The sequence below is a fragment of the Chiloscyllium punctatum genome, chromosome 18 (assembly GCF_047496795.1).
Source record: "Chiloscyllium punctatum isolate Juve2018m chromosome 18, sChiPun1.3, whole genome shotgun sequence".
Lineage (NCBI taxonomy): Eukaryota > Metazoa > Chordata > Chondrichthyes > Orectolobiformes > Hemiscylliidae > Chiloscyllium > Chiloscyllium punctatum.
In genome coordinates, this window is record NC_092756.1 from 90755783 (window position 1) to 90776219 (window position 20437).

The window sequence follows — 20437 nt, forward strand, 5'->3', positions numbered from 1 at the left end:
TTGATTTAAATAAAAACAGCTGGCTTTCCTTTAGAGAGAAATGGGCACTGTGGGATGTGGAGTACATTATTTTCCCATCAACTCCATTTGAACTTAGTTGCCTCCTCCTTTCTCTACCTTCCCCATAGTTTTGTTATGGCCCAGTAGGCAGTGCTCCTTCTCAGGAAGGGTCACTGGACCCGAAACGTTAACTCTGCTTTCTCTCCACAAATGATGCCAGACCTGCTGAGCTTTTCCAGCAATTTCAGTTTTTGTTTGTGCTTGTTAATTGTTTGTTTTGTAGATTATTTGGGTGATTGGGTGATGGTTTATTGAAAAGAGAGGCTGGTTTTCACCAGGAAAGTTGATTTGGAAGGAGAGTGAGCAGCTTGGAGTTTGTATTGAACAATGAAATGGCATTAAACATTTGAGGAAGACAGACTCCTTCTTGGTAAATAGACCAACAACAATACACCAGTGCAGGGACACAAACACATCCCTGAGGAGACCTCCTGCTACAGGCTCAGTAGCACACAACTCACCTTAAACTCAGCAAATGAGGAGTCTATCATTTGGGTTTTGCATTTGTGAAGTAAATGGCGTGTTTTAATTTGAACACAGGCGATTAATCAGAATGCGTCTCTGTCCTGCAGAACGGATCCCAACTGGCCGCATTCTGAATACACGAGCAATGAAGGAGATGTACAAGAGTTACATTGAACTATTAGTCAGTGCGGCCCTTGACCCAGCCATGATCGAGACAATTGAGGCCAACAATGGTAGGAACTATGATGAAATTGTAAACTCTGTATATGGTTTGTGTGAGAATATTCAGCCTCATTTGCTGTTGTTTCCACTCCACTTTACTGTTTTCACTTCTTTTCGTTTTCTCCTCTCCATTACTACCCTTCTCAAGCCCCCTTGGCTGTGTTTGTTGAGCCTACACAGTCCCTCTCACCTCTTAATGTCTCGTTCACCGTTTCTGTTACTGATCTTTCCCTTACAGAACCCACTCTTGGGTGTGTTTGAGATATGAGTTTTAAAAGGAAAACTTGTCAAAGTTTCTGAAAATGTTGTGGGGTAGAGGGTGGCATGGTGTTAAGGGGACTAGGTTAGTAAAGTGGAGACCCATGTAAATGTTTTGGGGCATGGGTTCAAATCCCACCCTAGCAGCTGCTGGAATTTAAGTATGAAGGTAGTCCCAGTACTGGTGACCATGACAACTTTGATCGGTGGTTGTAAAAACCCATCTGTTTAGGGAAGAAAATCTGCTGTCCTTACCCAGGCTGGTATCGTGTGACTGCAGATCCAGGGCAATGTGGTTGACACTTAATGTGGACGAACAATCCACCTAGTCCACGAGCCATTTGGGCAGGCAACAAATGGTGGCCTTGCCAGCAATGCCCATATCCCATCAAAATACAAGAAAAAAGGAATTAAACTGCTCTGGGGTTTGGTTGCTGATTTTGTCTTTGCTTTTTGGCTGTAGATGAACTTTATTTACCAACCATGAGGAAAATTGATGGAATTTTAACAGAACATAAGAAACGCGTGACAAAAAGAGTGTCTCTGAGCTCCTCACTCCAGGTATCTGTGTCGATTGCTTATTTAAGTAAAGAATACAGCTTGAGGGTCCATGGGACATGAAGGTGTGGAGTTCACATCACACAAATAAGGACGGAGCTCCTCAATGGCTCCTTTGTTTAACTACTTTGCTCAGTGTGAAAAAAAACAACCTTCCTGGGATGAAGGGGATTGTTTTAGGAGGAAAAGTTGTGCAGTTTGGGCCTACACCTTTTGGAATTTAGAAGAATGGCAGGATCTTATTGAAACATAAGATCTTGAGGGGGCTTGACAGAGTGGCTGCTGAGGGTATATTCCCCCTTGTGCTGGAGTCCAGGGAGCACAGTTTAACAAGTAAGGGTCTTCCATTTATGACAGAGTTGAGGGCATTATTTATTTCTCTCCTTACAAGCAGTGGAGGCTGGGCCATTCAATGCATTCAAAGCCAAGTTAGACAGATTATTGTTCGATGAGGGAGTTTGGGTGAAGGGGAACAGGCAAGAAAGTGAGCTAAGGCCACAAACAGATCAGCCATGATGTCATTAAACTACAGAGTCGGCTTGAGGGGCCAAATGACCTACTTTTCTAATTCTTGTGTAATTGTAAACATTAGATACGATTAAATGCTTCTGACGTGTAAAAATGCCTCAGGACACTTCTCAGGAGCTTAATCGACCAAAAATTAGACTGTTAAGGAACATCTTAACAGAAAAGAGAGCAAGGTGGAGGGGTTTAAGGAGGGAATTGTGGGCTTAGACCCAGCTTTCTGAAGATATAGCTGCCAACAGAGGGGCAAATGCTGTTGGCATTTCACAAGGGTCCACACTTGGAAAGAACACAATTCTTAGAAGGTAGTGGTGAAGGGTACAGAAGCAGGGAAGCGATGAGGGTTGAGACACCTAAATTTGAAGTGTTGGTGACCATCTCTGCATGTGCTCTACCCCTTAATCCCTGCAAATTTTTCCTTTACAATTATGTATCTTGGTCCCTTTTGGAAGTTAACATTGAGGAGAGATTGTGATGTTGTGGTAAGATCACATGATCGTCATTCAGTGGCGCAGGCCGATGCTCCTGTGGGGCATGTGTTCAAATTAGTTGGTTCGAATTCAATTAATAAAAAACCTGGAATATAAAATATATTGTAGTCCCAGTAATAGTGAGGCCATCATGGATTGTTGTAAAATCCTTCTTGTTCATAAATTCCCTTCAGGAAAGCAAGTGCACCATCCTTACTGGATATGGCCTATCTGGGATGTGATTGGCTATTAAATGCCCTCTGAAAATGGCCTCACCAGTCACTGAGTCCAAAGGCAATTAAGAATTGACAACGAATACAAGCCTTGCCAGTGACGTCCACATCTATGATCTCTTTATGTGCATCACAAAAACTGGCTGTGTTTTAAAATAAAAGTCAAAGCTCCACATCTCTCTCCTGATTCTATAGCCAATTATCAAGCCTTTATGACCTCTGATCACCAATTATCCTATAGGTGGAAATGGTTGCTCCTTACTTAGAATCATAGAATTTTACAGTACAAAAGGAGGCCATTTGACCGATCCTGTCTTATGTCAACTCCCAGTATTATCATAATTTTTAAACCCTTATTAATTCTCTTCTTAACTACTGAAATAAAAGCAGTCACAATTACTCTTATTCATATCAGATTAGGTAAGTTCTTATATTCCTGATTACCCAGCAAAACCCCTCCATATGTACTCCAGAGTCCTTGACATCCATCTTAAAGATAAAGTTCCCTCTATAGGATCCAATAAAGGATTACATATAAATACTGTTTACTTACTGAATACTGTCAAGCCAGGTGACAAACTCATACACACGGCATTAAACACAACGTGTGCCTCCGTACTGAGGAAAGAAAGAACTAAATTAGAAAGTAAATCAACACAAATGTACTTTATTAATACCAGTCTAGTGAATAATCTTACTTAACATTCAAGGTTAAGCTGATAAAGTGATAGGTGATATTTGTGCCATACAAATGCCAGGTGATGACCATTTCCAACAAATAGAATCTGACCATTGCCCCATAACACTCATTGGCATTGCTATCACTGAGTCGCCCAATATCAACATCACGGACCAGAAAATGTGCTAAACCAGTCATCTAAGTAATGCACTTACAAGATTTGGACAGAGAGACTAGGAATTCTGCAGTTAGTAACTCACCACCTGAATCCCCAAGGCCTGTTCTATTTATCTATAACACACAATTTGGAGTATGATGGAATATTCTCCATTTGTCTGGATGGGTGCAACTCCAATAACACTTGAAAAGCTTAACACCATCCAGGACAAAGCTTTTTGCTTGATTGACATTGCATCCACCTCCTTCAATATTGACTCCCTTCACCACAGATACAACACAGCCATAACACACCCAGGCTCCTTAGACAGCATCTTCCAACCCTATAAACTCTAAGGCCTAGGTGGAGCAGATACATGAAGGTACCACCATTTTTAAGGTATCTCCCCAAGCCACACGCCATCCTGGGTTTGAACTTAATCGCTGTTCGTTCACTGTGGCTGAGTCATGTTTCTGCAATTCCCTCCCTACCTGTACTGGGTGTCCTATACCCCCAGGACTGTAGTGATTCAAGAAGGCAGCTCTTTCTCCGGGGCAACTAGGAATGGATAATAAATGTGGCCTAACGTCCCATGAATTAATAAAGAAAATGCATTGTCAAGTCAGTGAGATTGCTAAAAATTGAATACAATATTTGGACAAATGTCTGTTTTAGCATGTCACTTAATTTGTCTGCTGCCAGATATGCCCTTGTCACATTTAAATCTTTAAAATTGTCACCAAGATGTGAATTGACAAAGTTGCAGCAAGGAAAACAGGACACCTGGAACGTGAGTCAGCAGGATGAGCAACAATCTATCAGATCGAAGGATGAAGAAATTAGCAGCACAAGGCCTGAGAAAATGTTTAACTTAAAGTGCATGGATTAAACTCAAATTGGTTAGAGACAGAGAGAGGAAGAAAAATTAAGAGAGCGAGAAAGGAAAATGAATAGTTTTAAACATTTTAAAGTTAGACTTTACTAATCTCTAACAACAATTAAAACCCAAAGGAATAAAACTTCCCACTTATAGTAGTTACTTTTCAGTGCCAGAGAGGTTGACAGGGACTAATGAACAATTATCATGTTATTAAAAAGTAATTTAGACTGGGATGCGTAGGACTTAACATTCTTGTATTTACCATGCATATCCAGCAAGTTCATACCACTCAATGCAGGTGGACAATGAGATGCCATTTGCGAATGGCAGGCATCTTGGAAAGTAAATCTTTGAAGAATTCTAGTCTCACCCCACCCTTGTGGGGTGTTGCTGCAGCATTTATACTTCATTAGTGCTGTGACCTTTGCTGGTCTGTGGACTGGAGAATCTAGACCATTGGGTGACGTTTTGGCCATCTGCATCTGGTGTGTTACAGGAGGGGCTGCAAGCGTTCCCCCAACTGGTTGTTGAGGACTGCGATACGGACCGCAAGGACAACCCGGCCAGCTCAGTGAAGTTAAAAGTGGCTGGGACACCCTATAACCGGAAGACACTCAACCAACTAAAGAAGAATGTACCACGGACACAGGTAGGGCACCAGTCCAGCCAGCCCTGGCTATTTTGGGAGGGAGGCCATTGAGTTTAACAGTGCAATCCAATGTCCTAGAGAAGGTCCAAGGTGTGGGATGGATGATGCTGCACAGTGAACCCCATTTTTCCAAAACAAAAGTCACATTGTATCAGTGACATTGGGGGTTTGGGGGGAATATGAGGATGGTTGGAAAAGTTATTTCTAATGCTTGTTGTGTTGAATAGCTAATTGACCTGTCGCTCTCCCAACTTTCATGGCCACTCTGCTGAACACAAGAAGACCCATGAAATTGTACCTGAGTCAGAGACGTCGGAATGTAGTTGCAAGAGGTGGTCATTTACCTCTTGAGCCTGCCTGCCAACTGATTTTACTTGCTGTAGTTTTGTATCCCTGCTTAAATAAAAAGGCAGGAGAGAAAAGGCAAAGGACTCCAAAAGGACTCCAGCACAGGGTAATGGGCCTTTTCATCTCCTGGCTGCATGATTATCTCTAATAAATCTATGCTATGTTTGATGCTTTACACCTTGGGGACTTGCTGCAAAGGCACACACTATTTAGTAATCATGATATCTCTGTTATTTGATATAAATCCCTTAAAATTAGGCATTTTCAGGCTCTACCCTTCATCTTCACCAAATGCGTTGGCCAACAAAAGTGATCGGGGAAAATAATTCTTGGTCATTAACCAATGCTGAAGAATCAAATGATATTTGGTGCTCAGAAAACTGTTCCTTTTCACTTCAGTGGTGTAGAAGTGGGTCCCATTAGTGGTATAAAACACTTGTTAGACCTCAGCTGGAGTGTTGTGTACACTTGTGGTTGCCATATTGTAGGATAGGCAGGAAAACCGACATTTCGGGCAAAAGTCCTTCATCAGGAATCCTGATGAAGGTCTTTTGCCCGAAATGTCGATTTTCCTGCTCCTTGGATGTTGCTTGACCTGCTGTGCTTTTCCAGCACCACTTTGATCTAAACTCTGGTTTCCAGCATCTGCAGTCCTCACTTTTGCTTACATTGTAGGAAAGTTGAATTGGAGAGAGTACAGATGTGATTTACAGGAATGAGACACTATAATGATGAGGATAGATTGAAGAAACTGGGACTGATTTCCTCGGAGTGAAGAATGCTGAGAGGAGATCTGATATAGGCGTTCAAAAGAATGAGCGGACTGGGTAGAGTAGATAAGGGGAAACTGTTCCCGCTTGTAAAAGGAACAATAGCATGAGGACAGACTTAAAATGATTTGCAAAAGGAACAAATATGATGTGGGAGGAAAAGTTTTTTTCCCACTCAGTGACCCTTTATGGAGTGCACTGCCAGGAACTTGTGCTGGAGATCAGTTAATTGAGGCATTCTAGAGAACATTCAGTGATTTTTTGGGTAGAAGTAGTGTGCCAGGGTATGAGGAAAAGGAAGGAGATTGGCACTAATTAATGATGCCCATTTGAAGAGCTGTTGCAAACATGATAGGCCAAATGGCCTCCCTCCGCCCTGTAATTCTATGCAAGTTTTCAATACTGGTGTGGCTGTTTGAATTCTATTATTGCAGTTCACTATCATCAAGACTAGCTCACTTTCAAACATTCTCTCTTGCACATTAGCAAATCAAAAAGTTGGACTTGCACTCAGCAATCTCCTTTTCAAACACTGTTGACTTTGAATCAAAGGGTTCTTCACTGGGATAGAGATCACATCAGTAACGCTGTATTCTCCTGGACTGGTTTTGGTAGCCTGAAAGAGACGGTGATGAATTTTTCCAGAATGTGATTTTACCCCCTTTTTGTTTTTGGTTTATAGCCTCTCCCAGGTGATTGGATAACCAAATGGGTGGGGAAGTTAGGAAAAGGAAGAGTGTGGGATTGGGTGGGATCTGTCTAATCAGGATGGCTGTGACCATCAGGTATAGGTTTGGTGAAACAATGATTTTTTTTCCCCTATCTACCTTTGGGTTTTATCTGTGCACATTTGAGGAGGGGAGGAGGTTGCTGGCTGGTTTGCAGGGTGTCTACAGACTGGCAGTACCCATGCTGTGCCCTCATCGATCACTGAGACCATCCTTTGCTTTGTTTTCCAGGACTTCCAAGTGGAGGCGGAGAAATTGCAGTTTTACACTTTGTTCCACTCCCTCCATCACTACAAATACCACACATTACTGCATTGTAAGGAGCAGGTGAGCTGGTTTCCTTTCTTGTTCAATTCTTCTCATCCTCCTAAACACAACATTTAATCTATTCTTGTTACGCCTCCGCACCTAACTCCCTGCCATCATCTCACCAAACACCTACCCCTCGGTAGTGTGGAGGAATTAGAGGAGCAAGAGTTATTCTTCTCAGAAGATGGATTTTACGGCACTTTTCATCATTACAAAGGATTTTGATTGAGCAAAGCTGGCAGGAGGGCTGGTAATCAAGGACAAGGATTTTATGTGATTGGTCAAGGAACCAGAAGCGGTGTGAGGACGTTTTAAAAGTGTATTGTGATGTGTTGTTGTAATTTAGAATGTGCTACCTAAAAAAGGCAGTGGAAATCGATTCAGTCAAATTTCAGAAGTGAATTGGACGAATACTTGCAAAGAAAGATTCATAGGGAAATACAGCAAGTGCAGATGAAGTGGATCTAATAGGGTTGTTCTGGCAAAGAGCAGGGACAGGCACAGTGGGCCGAATGGCATCTTTCCATACTGTCTGATCTACTTCTGTAAGCCACAAAACAATCCATATTAATTCCCTCTGTCTGGGCTTTCTTTGAAGCATGGATGGCGGCTCGTTGATCTAACTTCCTTGTCTCCTAGTACAGACAGCAGAAATGAATGACTTCCTTTTGTGGAGTTCTGTTCCCCAGCTCTGTAATGAGGAGATCAGTCAGAAAGGGAAGTACTTGCCATTGGTTCACACTCACAAGCAGGTTCAGTGGGCCAAATGGCTAGCTTTGTTCAGTGTTTTATTGTTTTATTTTCTGTGAAAGAAGGCATTGCTAACTCCTGTTGCCCCTCTCTAATTGTCCCGGATAATGTGGTGGTGAGCTGCCTTGAACTGCTATAGTTCATGCGGTGCAGGCCCACCAGAGTACTGTCGGGGAGAGAGCATCTTTGTGCCAGGAAGGGTTCTCTAAATTGTCATTCGCCAACTCATTTTATGAGCTTCATTTGAAGATCTTTGTCCCTTCAGGAAGGAGGTACTCCATTCAGAGAAGCAGTGAATTACATTGTAAACCCCAGTTATAGAGTATGGTACTGCAGTGAGATCTAGATTCGTGAGCCAAAGACTGATTGCTCAGTTGAATTCCTCTCAATCTGGTTAACACCAGAAAAGCTGTTGCCAGAGTTTTGTTTTATAGAGAGGTTCCTTTTACACGTGAGCTGGAACTCAGCCCATGATGAGGATGAGGTGGAGACTATCAGGGATTCCCAAAAGGAGACTGGATGGGTCTATAGAAATAACACCGCAGGGCTACAGTGAAAAGTAGGACAATGGGACCAACTGGATTCTCCTGCAGAGAACCAGCCTGGAGGCATTGGGCCATAATAACTCCACGGTGCTAACAATCCTGTCCCTTTTAGGGAGAGTAACTGTCAGTGTAATATGGAGTGGTCTAAACGTGTTCTGGTGAAAGGTGACAGACCTGAAACCTTAACTCCGTTTTCTTGTCTGTCCCTGCACGGATGCCTGGCCAGCTGTTCTGGTATTTACTGTTTATATTCCAGTCCTATACAATCTGATTCTCAACAAGACCATAAGAAATAGGAACAGGAGTAGGCTATTCAGTCCCTCAAGCCTGCTTCGCCATTCAGTGGGATCACGGCTGATCCGACATTCCTCACGTCCACTTTCCTGCCCTTTCTCCATAACCCTTGAATCCCATACTGATCAAGAATCTATCTCTCACAGTCTTAAATATACTGTGACAAGAAGTGCCAATGCCTCTCAACCCTTGGGGTAATCAGGGGCTTGGTGATAATATTGACCTGGTCAGAAAGTGTGATGGGTAGAGGGAGGATGGCAGATTGGCGCTGTGGGACATTAGTTTCATTCATAATTAAACCTGTCCCCTGCCTTGGTGACAGGCTGACATTTAAATCTCTGATGGAGACTCAAAGCCTTTAACTCAGGCTTCCAAAACTGGAATAATCAATTTGATGTTTGACTGACCATATAGAGCTGTAGGAATTGTTTACTCCTTTGCTTGTGATACAGACATCAGACTATTTTTAAGAACAAATTCTTTTTTTCTCATTCAGAAATTGTGCCATGACTGGTGACTGGTTTTAACATGGCTGCCCCATCTTTCATGATTCATTTTTGAAAGAACTATTATGAGCTAAAATTAAACCAAGCTTTCAATGCAAGAAAAGATAGTGACTAGGGATTCAGTAGCACAGTGGTTATTGTGTGAAAATGGATATCAGGGGCCTGAGTGATTTGAGTTTGAATGCCTCCATGGCAACCAGGGAACTTGTGTTCAATTGATTAAATAAAATCTAAAATAAAGATGGTAAAGATTAAATTACTGGGTTGCAATGGTTGCTACTGAGTTTCTATCTGCTTTAAATTAGGTTCTTTAGGGAAGGAAATCAATCGGCTGTACTGATACAGTCTGGCCTGTATGTGCCTTCAGACCAACAGAAAGGTTCAGCAAGCCATTTTAAAATGGTATTTAAGAAGGTCATAGAAAGTCCTACAGCATGGAGACACGCCCTTTGGTCCACACTGGTCCATGCCGACCAAAATGTCCATCCACGCTAACCCCATTTCCCTGCCCTTCACCAATATCCTTCTAAACCTTTCCTATCCATGTATTTTCCAAATGCCTTTTAAATGTTGTTAATATACCTGCCTCAACCACTTCCACTGGCAACTCATTCCACATTTGTACCACCCTCTGTGTGAAAAGGTTACCTCTCAGGTGCCCTTTTATTCTTTTCCTTCTAAGCTTAAACTGATGCCCTTTAGTCCTTGATTCCCCAACTTTGGGAAAAAGACTGAGTGCTGTCGCCCTATCCATGCCTCTCATGGTCATATATACACTTCTATAAGATCCCCCCTCAGGCTCCTACACTTAAAAGAAAAAAGTCCTAGGTCCAACCTCTCCCTAGAACTCAGACCCTTTCCACAGTCAGTTAAAAATGGGTAATAAACGCTGATCTTACCAGAAAGCCCCACATCCTGTGAATAAACTTTTAAAAAGCCCTGAAATTCAATGTCCAAACTTTTTTAAAATATTCTTTCATAGATACGAGTGTTACTGACAAGCCAGTATTTGTTGCCTATCCCTTAACTGAGTGGCTTGCTAGGGCCATTTCAGATGGTAGTTAAGAATTAACCACATAGCTGAGGGTCTTGAGTCACAAATAGCTGTAAGGACAGCAGATCCCTTTCCCTAAGGGAGGTTAACTGAACAAGGTGGCCTCTTGCAACAATTGATTATAGTTTTATGGTTAAGCCTTGTTGAGACTAGTTTAAATTCCAGATTTTATTAATTGAAATCAAATTCCACCAGCTGCCATGGGGTGATTTGAACTCATGACCCCAGAACAATAGCATACGAGTTCAATGATGTTCCTACTATGCCACTGTCATGGTTAGCAACTGTTAATCACATAGGAACTCCCTGTCTGCCTCCCCCCACTCCCATTCTTGCAAAGAGCAGAGGGCATCAGAACAATAGATAACGGGTTAAAACTTAATAGAATACTGAAAGGAGGACAGTGGCTATCTAGAGATCCCTGTACTATTTGATAAGTGTAAGGACCTTGAGGTGATGACCTGAGCATTTACGACACAACATGACAGATGTTGTAAATTTAGTGAGAACGGCAGGATTCTCACTAAATTTACAGCAAGAGCAAGATTTATGCTTTGAAACTCAGGAGAAGGCCATTTGTTCCATCTCTGCATGCTAGCTCTTTCCGTGTTCTACACCTCTGAATTTTTTTTCTCTCTCTATCCATAACAGTACAAACATTTTCTCACTGTTGTTTGCTTTTTTTTTTGTAGTCAAAAACCAGATTGGGAGAGTAAATAGCCTTTAAAATGGCCAAAAAATAATGCAGATTTGTGATTATAAAGTCCCGTGGTTGTATAGGTTTTGAATATTACTGATGCAAGAGAGGTACTGCCAAAACATTTCATCTTCCACTGCTATGGATGAATGTAAGAATGCCAAATTTCAACTGATTGCAACATTTTGTACCACAGGAGAAAAGGGTGCTGACTGGGTGGCAAAACATTTCTGTCTGAGGTGTTGGCTTCAGTTTGTCAGATGGGCTTGTAATGTGGCTTGTCTATGCTCACTTGAAGCAACACATTCAGAAACAGAGACCCACTCTCTGCAAACAAAAGGAATATGTTTGAGACTTCGAGTTTATTTTTGAGTGACAGGGAAGCTTGGAGAGCCTATAGTGCCCCACAGCTTACCTCTGGGCCAATTGGAATGCACAGGTGATGGTGTTTGGATGTTGCATTTGCTTTCTGTCTCTTTCTGCAGACGGACACTCTGTCGGAGGTGAATGAGGACCTGGGCCAGGAGGAGATTGTGCAGCAGTGTATGCGGAATGTAGCGTGGCTGGAGAAACTCTTTGACTCGTTCAGCGAGCTCCTTACACAGGTGCAGCAGCAGTGTGGGTGACACCTCCCGCGATCAACAAGGCTGCCCAGGACTATCCTTTTTCTTTCTCTCATTCCTCCATTCCCCCTTCACTCCATCCCAGATCCCCCCTTGCTGCCACTATGTTGTTCCCAGTCCCTGTCCCTCCCTCCGACGCTGGACTCTTCGTCCAATCCGAAAGGACATAGGACTTGACATCAGTGATCAGTGGAGCTGGCCTGACTTTCATCACCGGATTTACGGTTTTATTTTTTGGGATTGTTGTTGTTGCTGTGCAGTGATTTCAGTACAAAAATATTCAGTTAGGATTGTTGAATGACTTATGACTTTCTTCCTTGCCCCTCAGATAAATCCTGACAGCCTAGGCCTCGACCTGCTCTCAGAGTATTGAGGGACATTGAGGCTTTATGAAAATGGCAGCAGATGTGGGGCATGCTGGGAGGAAGGAGTGTGGGGGAAATGCCCAGTTGAAAGCCTTGCAAAAAAAAAATGTGGTAGTTCCTTTTTTTGTAACCCCTCCACCTCACCCACCTTCCGAACATGCTGTCTGCCGTTCGGTGAGATGAGTTGTGGCCTACTCACCAATGCTCCATTTGAGGGTCACATATTAGTCCAGTTGATTAACGGTTTCCTTTCTCTCTGGTGAAACTGCGTAAAAACCATAGGTGGGTGTTTGAGGGGATGGGCTGAGATGGGATGGGGTCAGTGATCAAAATGGCTTCCACACTGGCCATGGTGACCTGAAGTGTAGCAGAGAAAGGCCTGCAACAGAGGAAAAGAAACAGTGTTTAAAAAAAGAAAAACAACATTAAGACAAAGATTACATTTTCTTTTATTTTTTAAAAAAGACAAACTTTCATTTAGGTTTAGGTCAGACTGCCTATCACGATTTGTCTTTTAAAAACAAAAATGAATTCAACCCCTTCGGGAAAGTAAACTATGACCATATCCTTGCCTTTAATCACAATCCACTCCCTCTCTCTCAATTTTCCTCAGATTCCAAATTTTCTAAAGAGATAGTCAATATTGGTTGGAGCACTGCCTCCTTTTACTCTGATCCGATCCGGGTCTCATGTGGTCAGCAAGGCAGACTGCCTTCCGTTGGTTATTCCTAGTGTTGGATATGTGAGATAATGGATAGCCCGATATGTGATAGCTGACACCTCACTGCTCTGGGCAGGTTGCTGACAGTGGAGGTGAGGGTGGCAATGTTTGAGTTATAATTGTCTTGTTCTTCCCTCCCCAATCCCCATTCCACCCCTACTCTTTCTAACATGTCGCTGTCTGACTCTTGTCAATTTGGAAGTTGTAAACTATCACTGATTCAGCCTGATCTGTTGTCCAGTACTGACACCTCCATCACTAATCTCACCTATTCCCTGAATGCACCTCCTTTATGCCATCCAGTCCCAGCCCCTTGGCATTTACTTAACCCTAACACCTTCCCCCCCCCCTCCCCCCTCCCCCCTCCAACACCCCCACCCCCACCCCCTTTCCAAAGGCAAATTCCTGAATATAACAACTTGACCTAATTATTGGTTGGTCCAGGGGAGAGGGCGTGGATTTTTTGTTCCCTTTGTAGGAGGCAAGAACCAAAGTCAGAGGTGAGCAAAAAATGTCACACGCGTAAATCATCAGGCCGCTTGACTGACCACCTGGGTGGGATGCTCCCTATCCAACTGTCCCACTGGGCACCCCTTGGCTTTTCCTGAGCGTTAGGGAAGGGGGATTCCCTTGAGTGTTGTGCTTCCCTTTCTCCGAATACACCATTTTACTCAGTCACTTGCTTTCTTTGCTTGTCTCATGAGCTGCTGATGTGGTGTGCCAGCTACTTGAGCAGAGATCTGATTGCGATGTTATATTTGGACTTTTCCCCTGGCCAACTGACCAGGACAGAGTTAGGATATAAAGTAGGCAACTTGTCAACACGTTAAGTGTTTCTGCAGAGATTCCAGTGCTCTCCTAATTTGGAAACTTCAAAGTCCAATATAAATCTTTTCTTTTTACTGTTTGGGCATTGGAGGTGAGGTGGGGTGGGAGAGGTTGGAGTGAATTGCTGGCTTGTCTAACTTGTGCTGTCTCTAAATTGATCTTAATTATGTGGTTAAGAGTTTGAGAAGCCAATGTATCCAGTCAGATAAAGTCTACGCAGTTGCCATGGTGACTGGGCTAGTTTGCCAGTCAAACCTGACCCCTGATGTCTGTTTTCCCATTTTGGTTGCTTACCCCTCCCATTGGCCCCACCCCCTTTTCCGATCCCAACAGGTAAACAAAAAACCTGGAGGGTTCTATTTGTAAGTTAGTGTGCTTAATAAGTTAAATTGAACCGAGATGACATGAAAGTGTAGGAATGTGAGATTGAATGCTGGATCAGCCATGTGCTGCATATTTAATGAATGGCTTTGGGCAACAATGCAAATGGCTGCCATTCAAATGGGCATGTGACTGAATACTCAAAATGGCTGCCTTCAAAAGGACATGTGACTGGATATTCAAAATGGCTATCATTCTGGATATGAGGCAGCTGGACACTACAGTTGGCTGCCTCCTTGGAGGGTGTGTAATTGAATATTAGAGAACAGATGACTGTTAATAGCTACCAACTTCAAGAATGAGTGGCAACTGAGCACAATTTTACTCTGGACCTGGGAGGTTGGGTGCAAATGGAAATTTGAAATGGCAGCCAGTCTGGGATGGATATGACATATTGCTGTCAGTTGCAAAGGGCGATAGACTCCAAAGATTGATTTCTTTGGAAACAGGTCCCTCAATCAAAGAAGACAATCCTTCCCTCCGAAAATAGGCCTTATTAGGCAATCCCACCGCACCCCTGCACCACCTTATAACCTCCCACCTACCCCCGTCAGAAATAACTTCAAAAAGATGAACAGTCTAACGTTAGCAGTTGCTTCAACGAAAGACATCCTGGGGTCCCATTGACATAACCTATGACTGATCTTGGTGGATGTAGGACAGGAAGGGAAAACAGGGATGGCAAGGGTGGTGGGTTGTGATGCAGGGGAGGGGAGAAATCCCAGTAAGAAAGGAACTCTGCGGGGAGCAGCTTTGAGCTTTATTTAAAAACTCATTAAGATGAGGTTGAGTGTGACACACTGCAGCAGGTTTTGGACCTAACTTTCCGATTTTAATCAATTAAAAGAAAATCTCCCCCTCATCCTTTTAACAAGAGAATTAACTATTTAAAAAAAAAACAAAAAAAAATCTAACGCTGGCTGAATATAATTTAATCAAGTTTTCAAGTTATTTAAATGCATTTTACTGATTCCATGTCTCTCTTTCCTTCCAGTAAAACGATTTTACAAAAAAAAATTAGATTCTGTCCTTCTTGGGTGCTGAGTTCTCTGAAGCGCTTTTTAAAATAGTGGCTACATGCCAAATCTCCAGTGTATATATTGTACAGAGCAAATGTCCATGTACTATATTATATTTGAGAGAGGTAATCAATTCTTAACAGAGGAAAAAAAAATGCAAGGTTGCTTAGCTGTGATGTTCAGTCTGACTGGACCTTATTAGTACCTGGTTTATATAATATGTTCTGAGACTTGTCAAGTGTCCTATTTTATTCAGAAAGGTAGTTTACGACAAAATGGATTGGTGCACCCCTACACAGAGAGGCAGCAAGTGGGAGGATGAACTTGCCTGTGATAGGATTTGTCTAACCCTCCCACTTTAGCATAACAGACTCGGGCACCCTGAACTAATGGCTGCAGCCCTACGGGTGTGGATCTCGGTTGCTGCCAGGAGTTGGGCAATAATTTCAGTTCCTTGGAAGTGAGGGACAAATGGAAATGAAATTCAGCCAGAACTGCTGCTCCTGATGCCATTGAAGCCCCCACTGTCTGCAGCATTACGTGTGTGTGTGTGTGTGTGTGTGTGTGTTTGAGAGAGAGAGAGAGATAAGAGACTGAGAAGAACAGTACTGCAGAGTAACAATGCTTGTCTCAGTTGGATTTCACATGGGGCATCTGTCAGCTCAGGGTGTTGCGCGGGGCTATGATGCCTGTCCGGATTGAATACACACCATGACTCTCTGGGCTTGTGCGCGAAAGCAAGTCACGGGGAAGGATGACAGTGTGATCGGAGGGTAGAGTAAACCTGTAGACGCAGTCGGTTTCGTCTCTGGTCAATCTGATGGCCACAGTGGAAGATATTAGTTGAAAGATGCCCTGTTCTGAACTGGGATATCAATTTCTGACTGCATAATGTGACACTTGTCTGGTTTCCAATTTTCCCCTCCCATGTGGCTATATCCACAAATGACATTTTTGCCCCATTAGTTTTTGTGAGCACTTGAATATTAGGCATGAGATCCCAACCTCACCGAAACCCCAAAAGGCTCTGGTAATGATATCACTCCTAGCCAACTATCTGTATGAATGTGCCTGAGAGTGATGCTGCTTTTTATCTTTCTTCTGTCCCTGAGTTTTGTTCCCCTTTGCACATTGTGTACATAAGACCATAAGGCATAGGAGCAGAAATAGGCCATTCAGCCCATTAAGTCTTTTCCACCATAATATGAAATCATGGTTGATCTGATAACCCTCCACTCTACTTTCCTGCCTATTTCCCTTAACTCTTGTTTCCTCACATATTAACAACTTGTCTATCTCAGCCTTGAATATACTTAATGACCCAGCCTCAACAGATCTCTGTCGTAAAGAATTCCACATGTTCACTATCTCAGAGCAAAAATTTACTCCTCATCTCTGTCTTAAGTGTGTAACCCCTTATTCTGAGGTGATGCTGTCTGGTCCTAGACTCTTCCCACAAGGAGAAACAACCTCTCCATATCTACCCAGTCAAGCTCCCTGTATTTTTCAGTAAGGTCACCTCTCATTCTTGTGAATTCCAACATTACTGGCCGAATCTCTCAAGCTTTATCCTCCATACCTGGAATCAGCCTACAATTCGCTGTGTGAAATTCTGGTGGATTTGCATCTATATAGCAATGCAACATAGTTGCTGTTGTCATTGTGGGAAACACAGAGCCAACATTTGAGCACAGCAAGCTCCCACAAACAGCAATATGTGAAGGACTGGATCATCTGAAGGTTGGAAGATCCATGTAACCACAGTCGAGGCAAAGCTCCCCTGGCCCTGTTCTTCAGAACACTGCCACTAAATCTTCTATGTAGCACGTCCACCCGAGAGGACAGATGGGGGCCTCGGTTTGTGACCCAACCAAAAGATGGCACTCTCTGATTGTGCAGCTCTCCAGCAATACCATCTGAGGCATTTCGATGCCTGACTGAATGTTAGTTGTGCATCTCATCACCACCACCAAACCCCTGACCCCCCCTCCCCCCCCAAAAAAAACCTTTATGGCACTGATCAGCCCATTGTATCCATACTAGCCTTCTGTAGAGTAATCTAGTCAGTCCTGTTCCCCGGCTCTACTATTGTCTCTAGTATCTTGCTCAAGCAGACATTCCTCTTGTGTTCACACATTGCTATGGCGATGGTGTATTGGCTGTTTAGAATAGTTGGCACATTATCATGAAGCTTCATTCCAACATTCAGGCACTTGTCCACCAGCACTGTCACTGGATTGTAATCTGAAGTAAGAGCCTGTAGCTGAATCAATGGGATGGGAGAGTTGATTTATTTGAGTCATTATGATTTTTGAGTATCCTGTGGATTAAAAGAACTTTTAGGGTTTACTTTTCACTAACTTATCAATAATGTTTGGATTGGTGGCTGTGTGTCTGTGTGAATGGAGCAAACAGTAGGTAACCCTTGGATATGGGAAATTTCTTCTGGCCAGGGCTACAGGAATCTTCTAGAATTTGCATTATATGATGTATTGGGTTGCCAACTCTGGCTGGACAATTTCCTGAAGGTTTCATCACATTGACAATCTCCCAGTCACAAAAACTTTGTAACAACTAAAAACCCAAAAGCTTTCGAACTGAAATGTCAAAATGTTTCCTTGATCTTGTTCCCAGGTTTTAGCTCCTAACATTTTCCATGGAGATTAACCTATTTTTCTGATTGACCTGTTCGGGGATGTTATTACACACCTCTAGAGCAGGTGGGACTTGAGCCCAGGCCTCCTGGTCCGGGGGTAGGGACACTAATGCTGTGCCACAAGATTGTCATCCCCTGGAGATTAACCTATTTGTCAACCTTGGATACACCTGCCCAAACAAGGAGCATTGTCAACCCTAGACAGCTGATGCCATTTTTTCTAATCCCTGAACCACGCCTGTATCCTCTCACTGGATGCTGCAGTTGTAGACTGAGTGTTGACCATCAGTTGTGCCAACTGGACCATTCACTCTTCTTGAAATGTCCTGGGAGATGCCCATTGGTTTGGTGAAACTGGTTGGGACTTTGGGAAGGGGAAGAAGGATTTTTCATTGAATATTCTTCCTGAAATCACTATTGTCCTGCCCTCTAAACAAGCTATTGAGCTTGTTGCTCCTGTTATTTATTCACTGGATGTGGGCATCAATATGTACGGTCCACCCTTCACTGACTTGCTGAGTCACTTCAGAGGGCAATTAGGAGTCACCCACATTGCTGCAGGTCTGCCACATTGCATTTAGGCCCATCTGGGTGAGGAAAGCAAATTTTCTTCCTAAGGGGAACCAGATAGGTTTTATTTCTAATTAAAGTTAAAATTCCCCAGCTTCCATGATGGGATTTGAAGGCATGTTTCCCGATTATTCATCCAGTAATATTCCCTTTACTGCTGAAGTAGATGAGTGAGAAAAACAAGTGAGTGATTGGACCTGGGGAATTTTATTTTCTTTTAGAAACAGGGGAATTTGCTATTAATTCTCAGAAGGACTACTCCTTCCCTTTTCTAGGGACTTTTCAAGAGAATGATCAAGACAGTCCAAAAAATAGCCACTCCTTGTTGGTGCCTCAGTGAACCAGTTGAGTTTCTTACTGTCAGTCTGACACCACTTGGAAGATTCCTGAGTGGGACTTGGGTAGCCAACTCTGAATGGATTCCTGAAATTTCATTGAGTAATCCCCCTGCTCATCCTCCACACCTATCGTCACGACGTTTCCACCTTCCCACAACCACAATGTCCTCCTCACCTGTCGGTTTTTTCATCCCTATTTTTCTAATTTTTGTTTTAACCCAAAGCAAAGACCATTTTTTTTCATTTTCCATCCAGTTATCTTTCATGCCCAATATAATTGTTCTTTCTCTCCACTGGGTTTACTAATCTCAGCAACGTCCTCTGTAATGAACCTTTATAATTTTTGAAGGCTCCAGGATAATCCCACAGGAGCTGGCAACCACTAGGAGAGTTGGGGACTGAAGGGTATGAGTGCAACATGGTTAGGTGGTGGGGTGGGAAGGATGGAGTGAGGGGTAAACAGTTTAAGAAGTGTCTCAACATGTCACAGAGCCCCTTTCCACTGGGGTGGCACATTTGATGACTAGGAGTGTGGGAGACCACCTTGCACACTTAAATTATGTTTTAAGTTTCTGCAGTTTGCTTCTAAAGGCAGCAGTGTTGGCACATCTTAAACCTTTTTTGTTGTAAACTACTTTTCTGAGTTGCAATGTTTTCATCCCTCTCACAGACACACATACACACACACACACACTCACACTCTCTCTCTCTCTCTCTCTCTCATTATGTACTACTTATTATTGACTTTTTTTAATGACGTGTTTTAACTGTACAATGTTATGGCCTGAAAGGTATTGTTACTGTTTCTGATTTGTGTTTCTGTATTGATGTTACATATATTATATATTTTTAATTGTTTAATAATGTCCTGCAAATGTTATTCTTTTCCTAATACTACCCTCCCCTCCCCTCCCCCACCCATCGGCCCCACTTCCCTCGCAAAATGTAAAACTTGCGTTGTATACTGTGTCCACAGAATGAAAAAAAAACACATTCTTCCTCTGTATCGTTTTTTTTCTAAAAAAAATAGTTTAACCTCTTTTGTGTTTTAAATGATGAATAATTCATTCGCTGCTTTCTGCATTTTTTTAAAAACCTGTTTTAATACGGTTGTGCGTGACTAGACTCGTGTCTTCTTGTGCTTCATGGAGCTAAGATGCTATACTCAGGAATGGGTGCCTTGGATTTAAGCACGATGGGCACCAAGGGGTCTTTAGGGACAGACCCCATGAATGCTGGGTGCCACACATCAGGAAGAGGAAATTGCCCTGTCCAGGATACACCAGTGCAGACTCTCCAGTGTAATAGTGAAGCTAAAGAAAAGATTAAATTGTGGAATAGAAGTACAAAAGACCATCATAGAGTCAATCAAGCCAAGGTCACTCATTAAATTAAATCAATCACCCAAAGGAAATTTAGAGCTATTCAACCCTTCCAAGTTCACTCCACCATTTGGCAAAACACTGATCTGGTTGTGGATTCAAAGCTGCATTTTAATCTGCACCGCCTCCCTTCCACAAAACTCATTCGTTCTTCACACATTTTATCTCACTCAGCAATAAATTCAATGGTCGACACCTTGACTTCCTTTAGCCAGATTGATTCTGTTCTCCTTCATCCCTTTTGCTAACACAATTCTGAAAGTAAGTTCATACAGATGAATATACAAACTGACAGATTAGGAGCGTGAGTAGGCCACTTGGCCTTCTGAGCTTTTTCCACTATTTGATAAGAATGTGGCTGATTGAAATAATCTGCATTGCCACCTGTCCACAATAA

At 42.8% G+C, this 20437-nt stretch overlaps 1 protein-coding gene across 1 annotated transcript in view; it reads left to right on the plus strand.

Moving 5' to 3' along the window:
• The window catches only part of LOC140489317 (proline-rich protein 12-like), an 82110-nt gene extending 62385 nt beyond the window's left edge, over window positions 1-19725 (plus strand). The window contains exons 12-16 of the mRNA XM_072588733.1: window positions 633-758; window positions 1469-1566; window positions 5004-5156; window positions 7234-7329; window positions 11643-19725. Coding sequence (XP_072444834.1) covers window positions 633-758; window positions 1469-1566; window positions 5004-5156; window positions 7234-7329; window positions 11643-11783 — 614 coding nt within the window. The 3' untranslated portion in view covers window positions 11784-19725. The remainder of the gene's footprint in view (window positions 1-632; window positions 759-1468; window positions 1567-5003; window positions 5157-7233; window positions 7330-11642) is intronic.
• The last annotated feature ends 712 nt before the right edge of the window (window positions 19726-20437 follow it).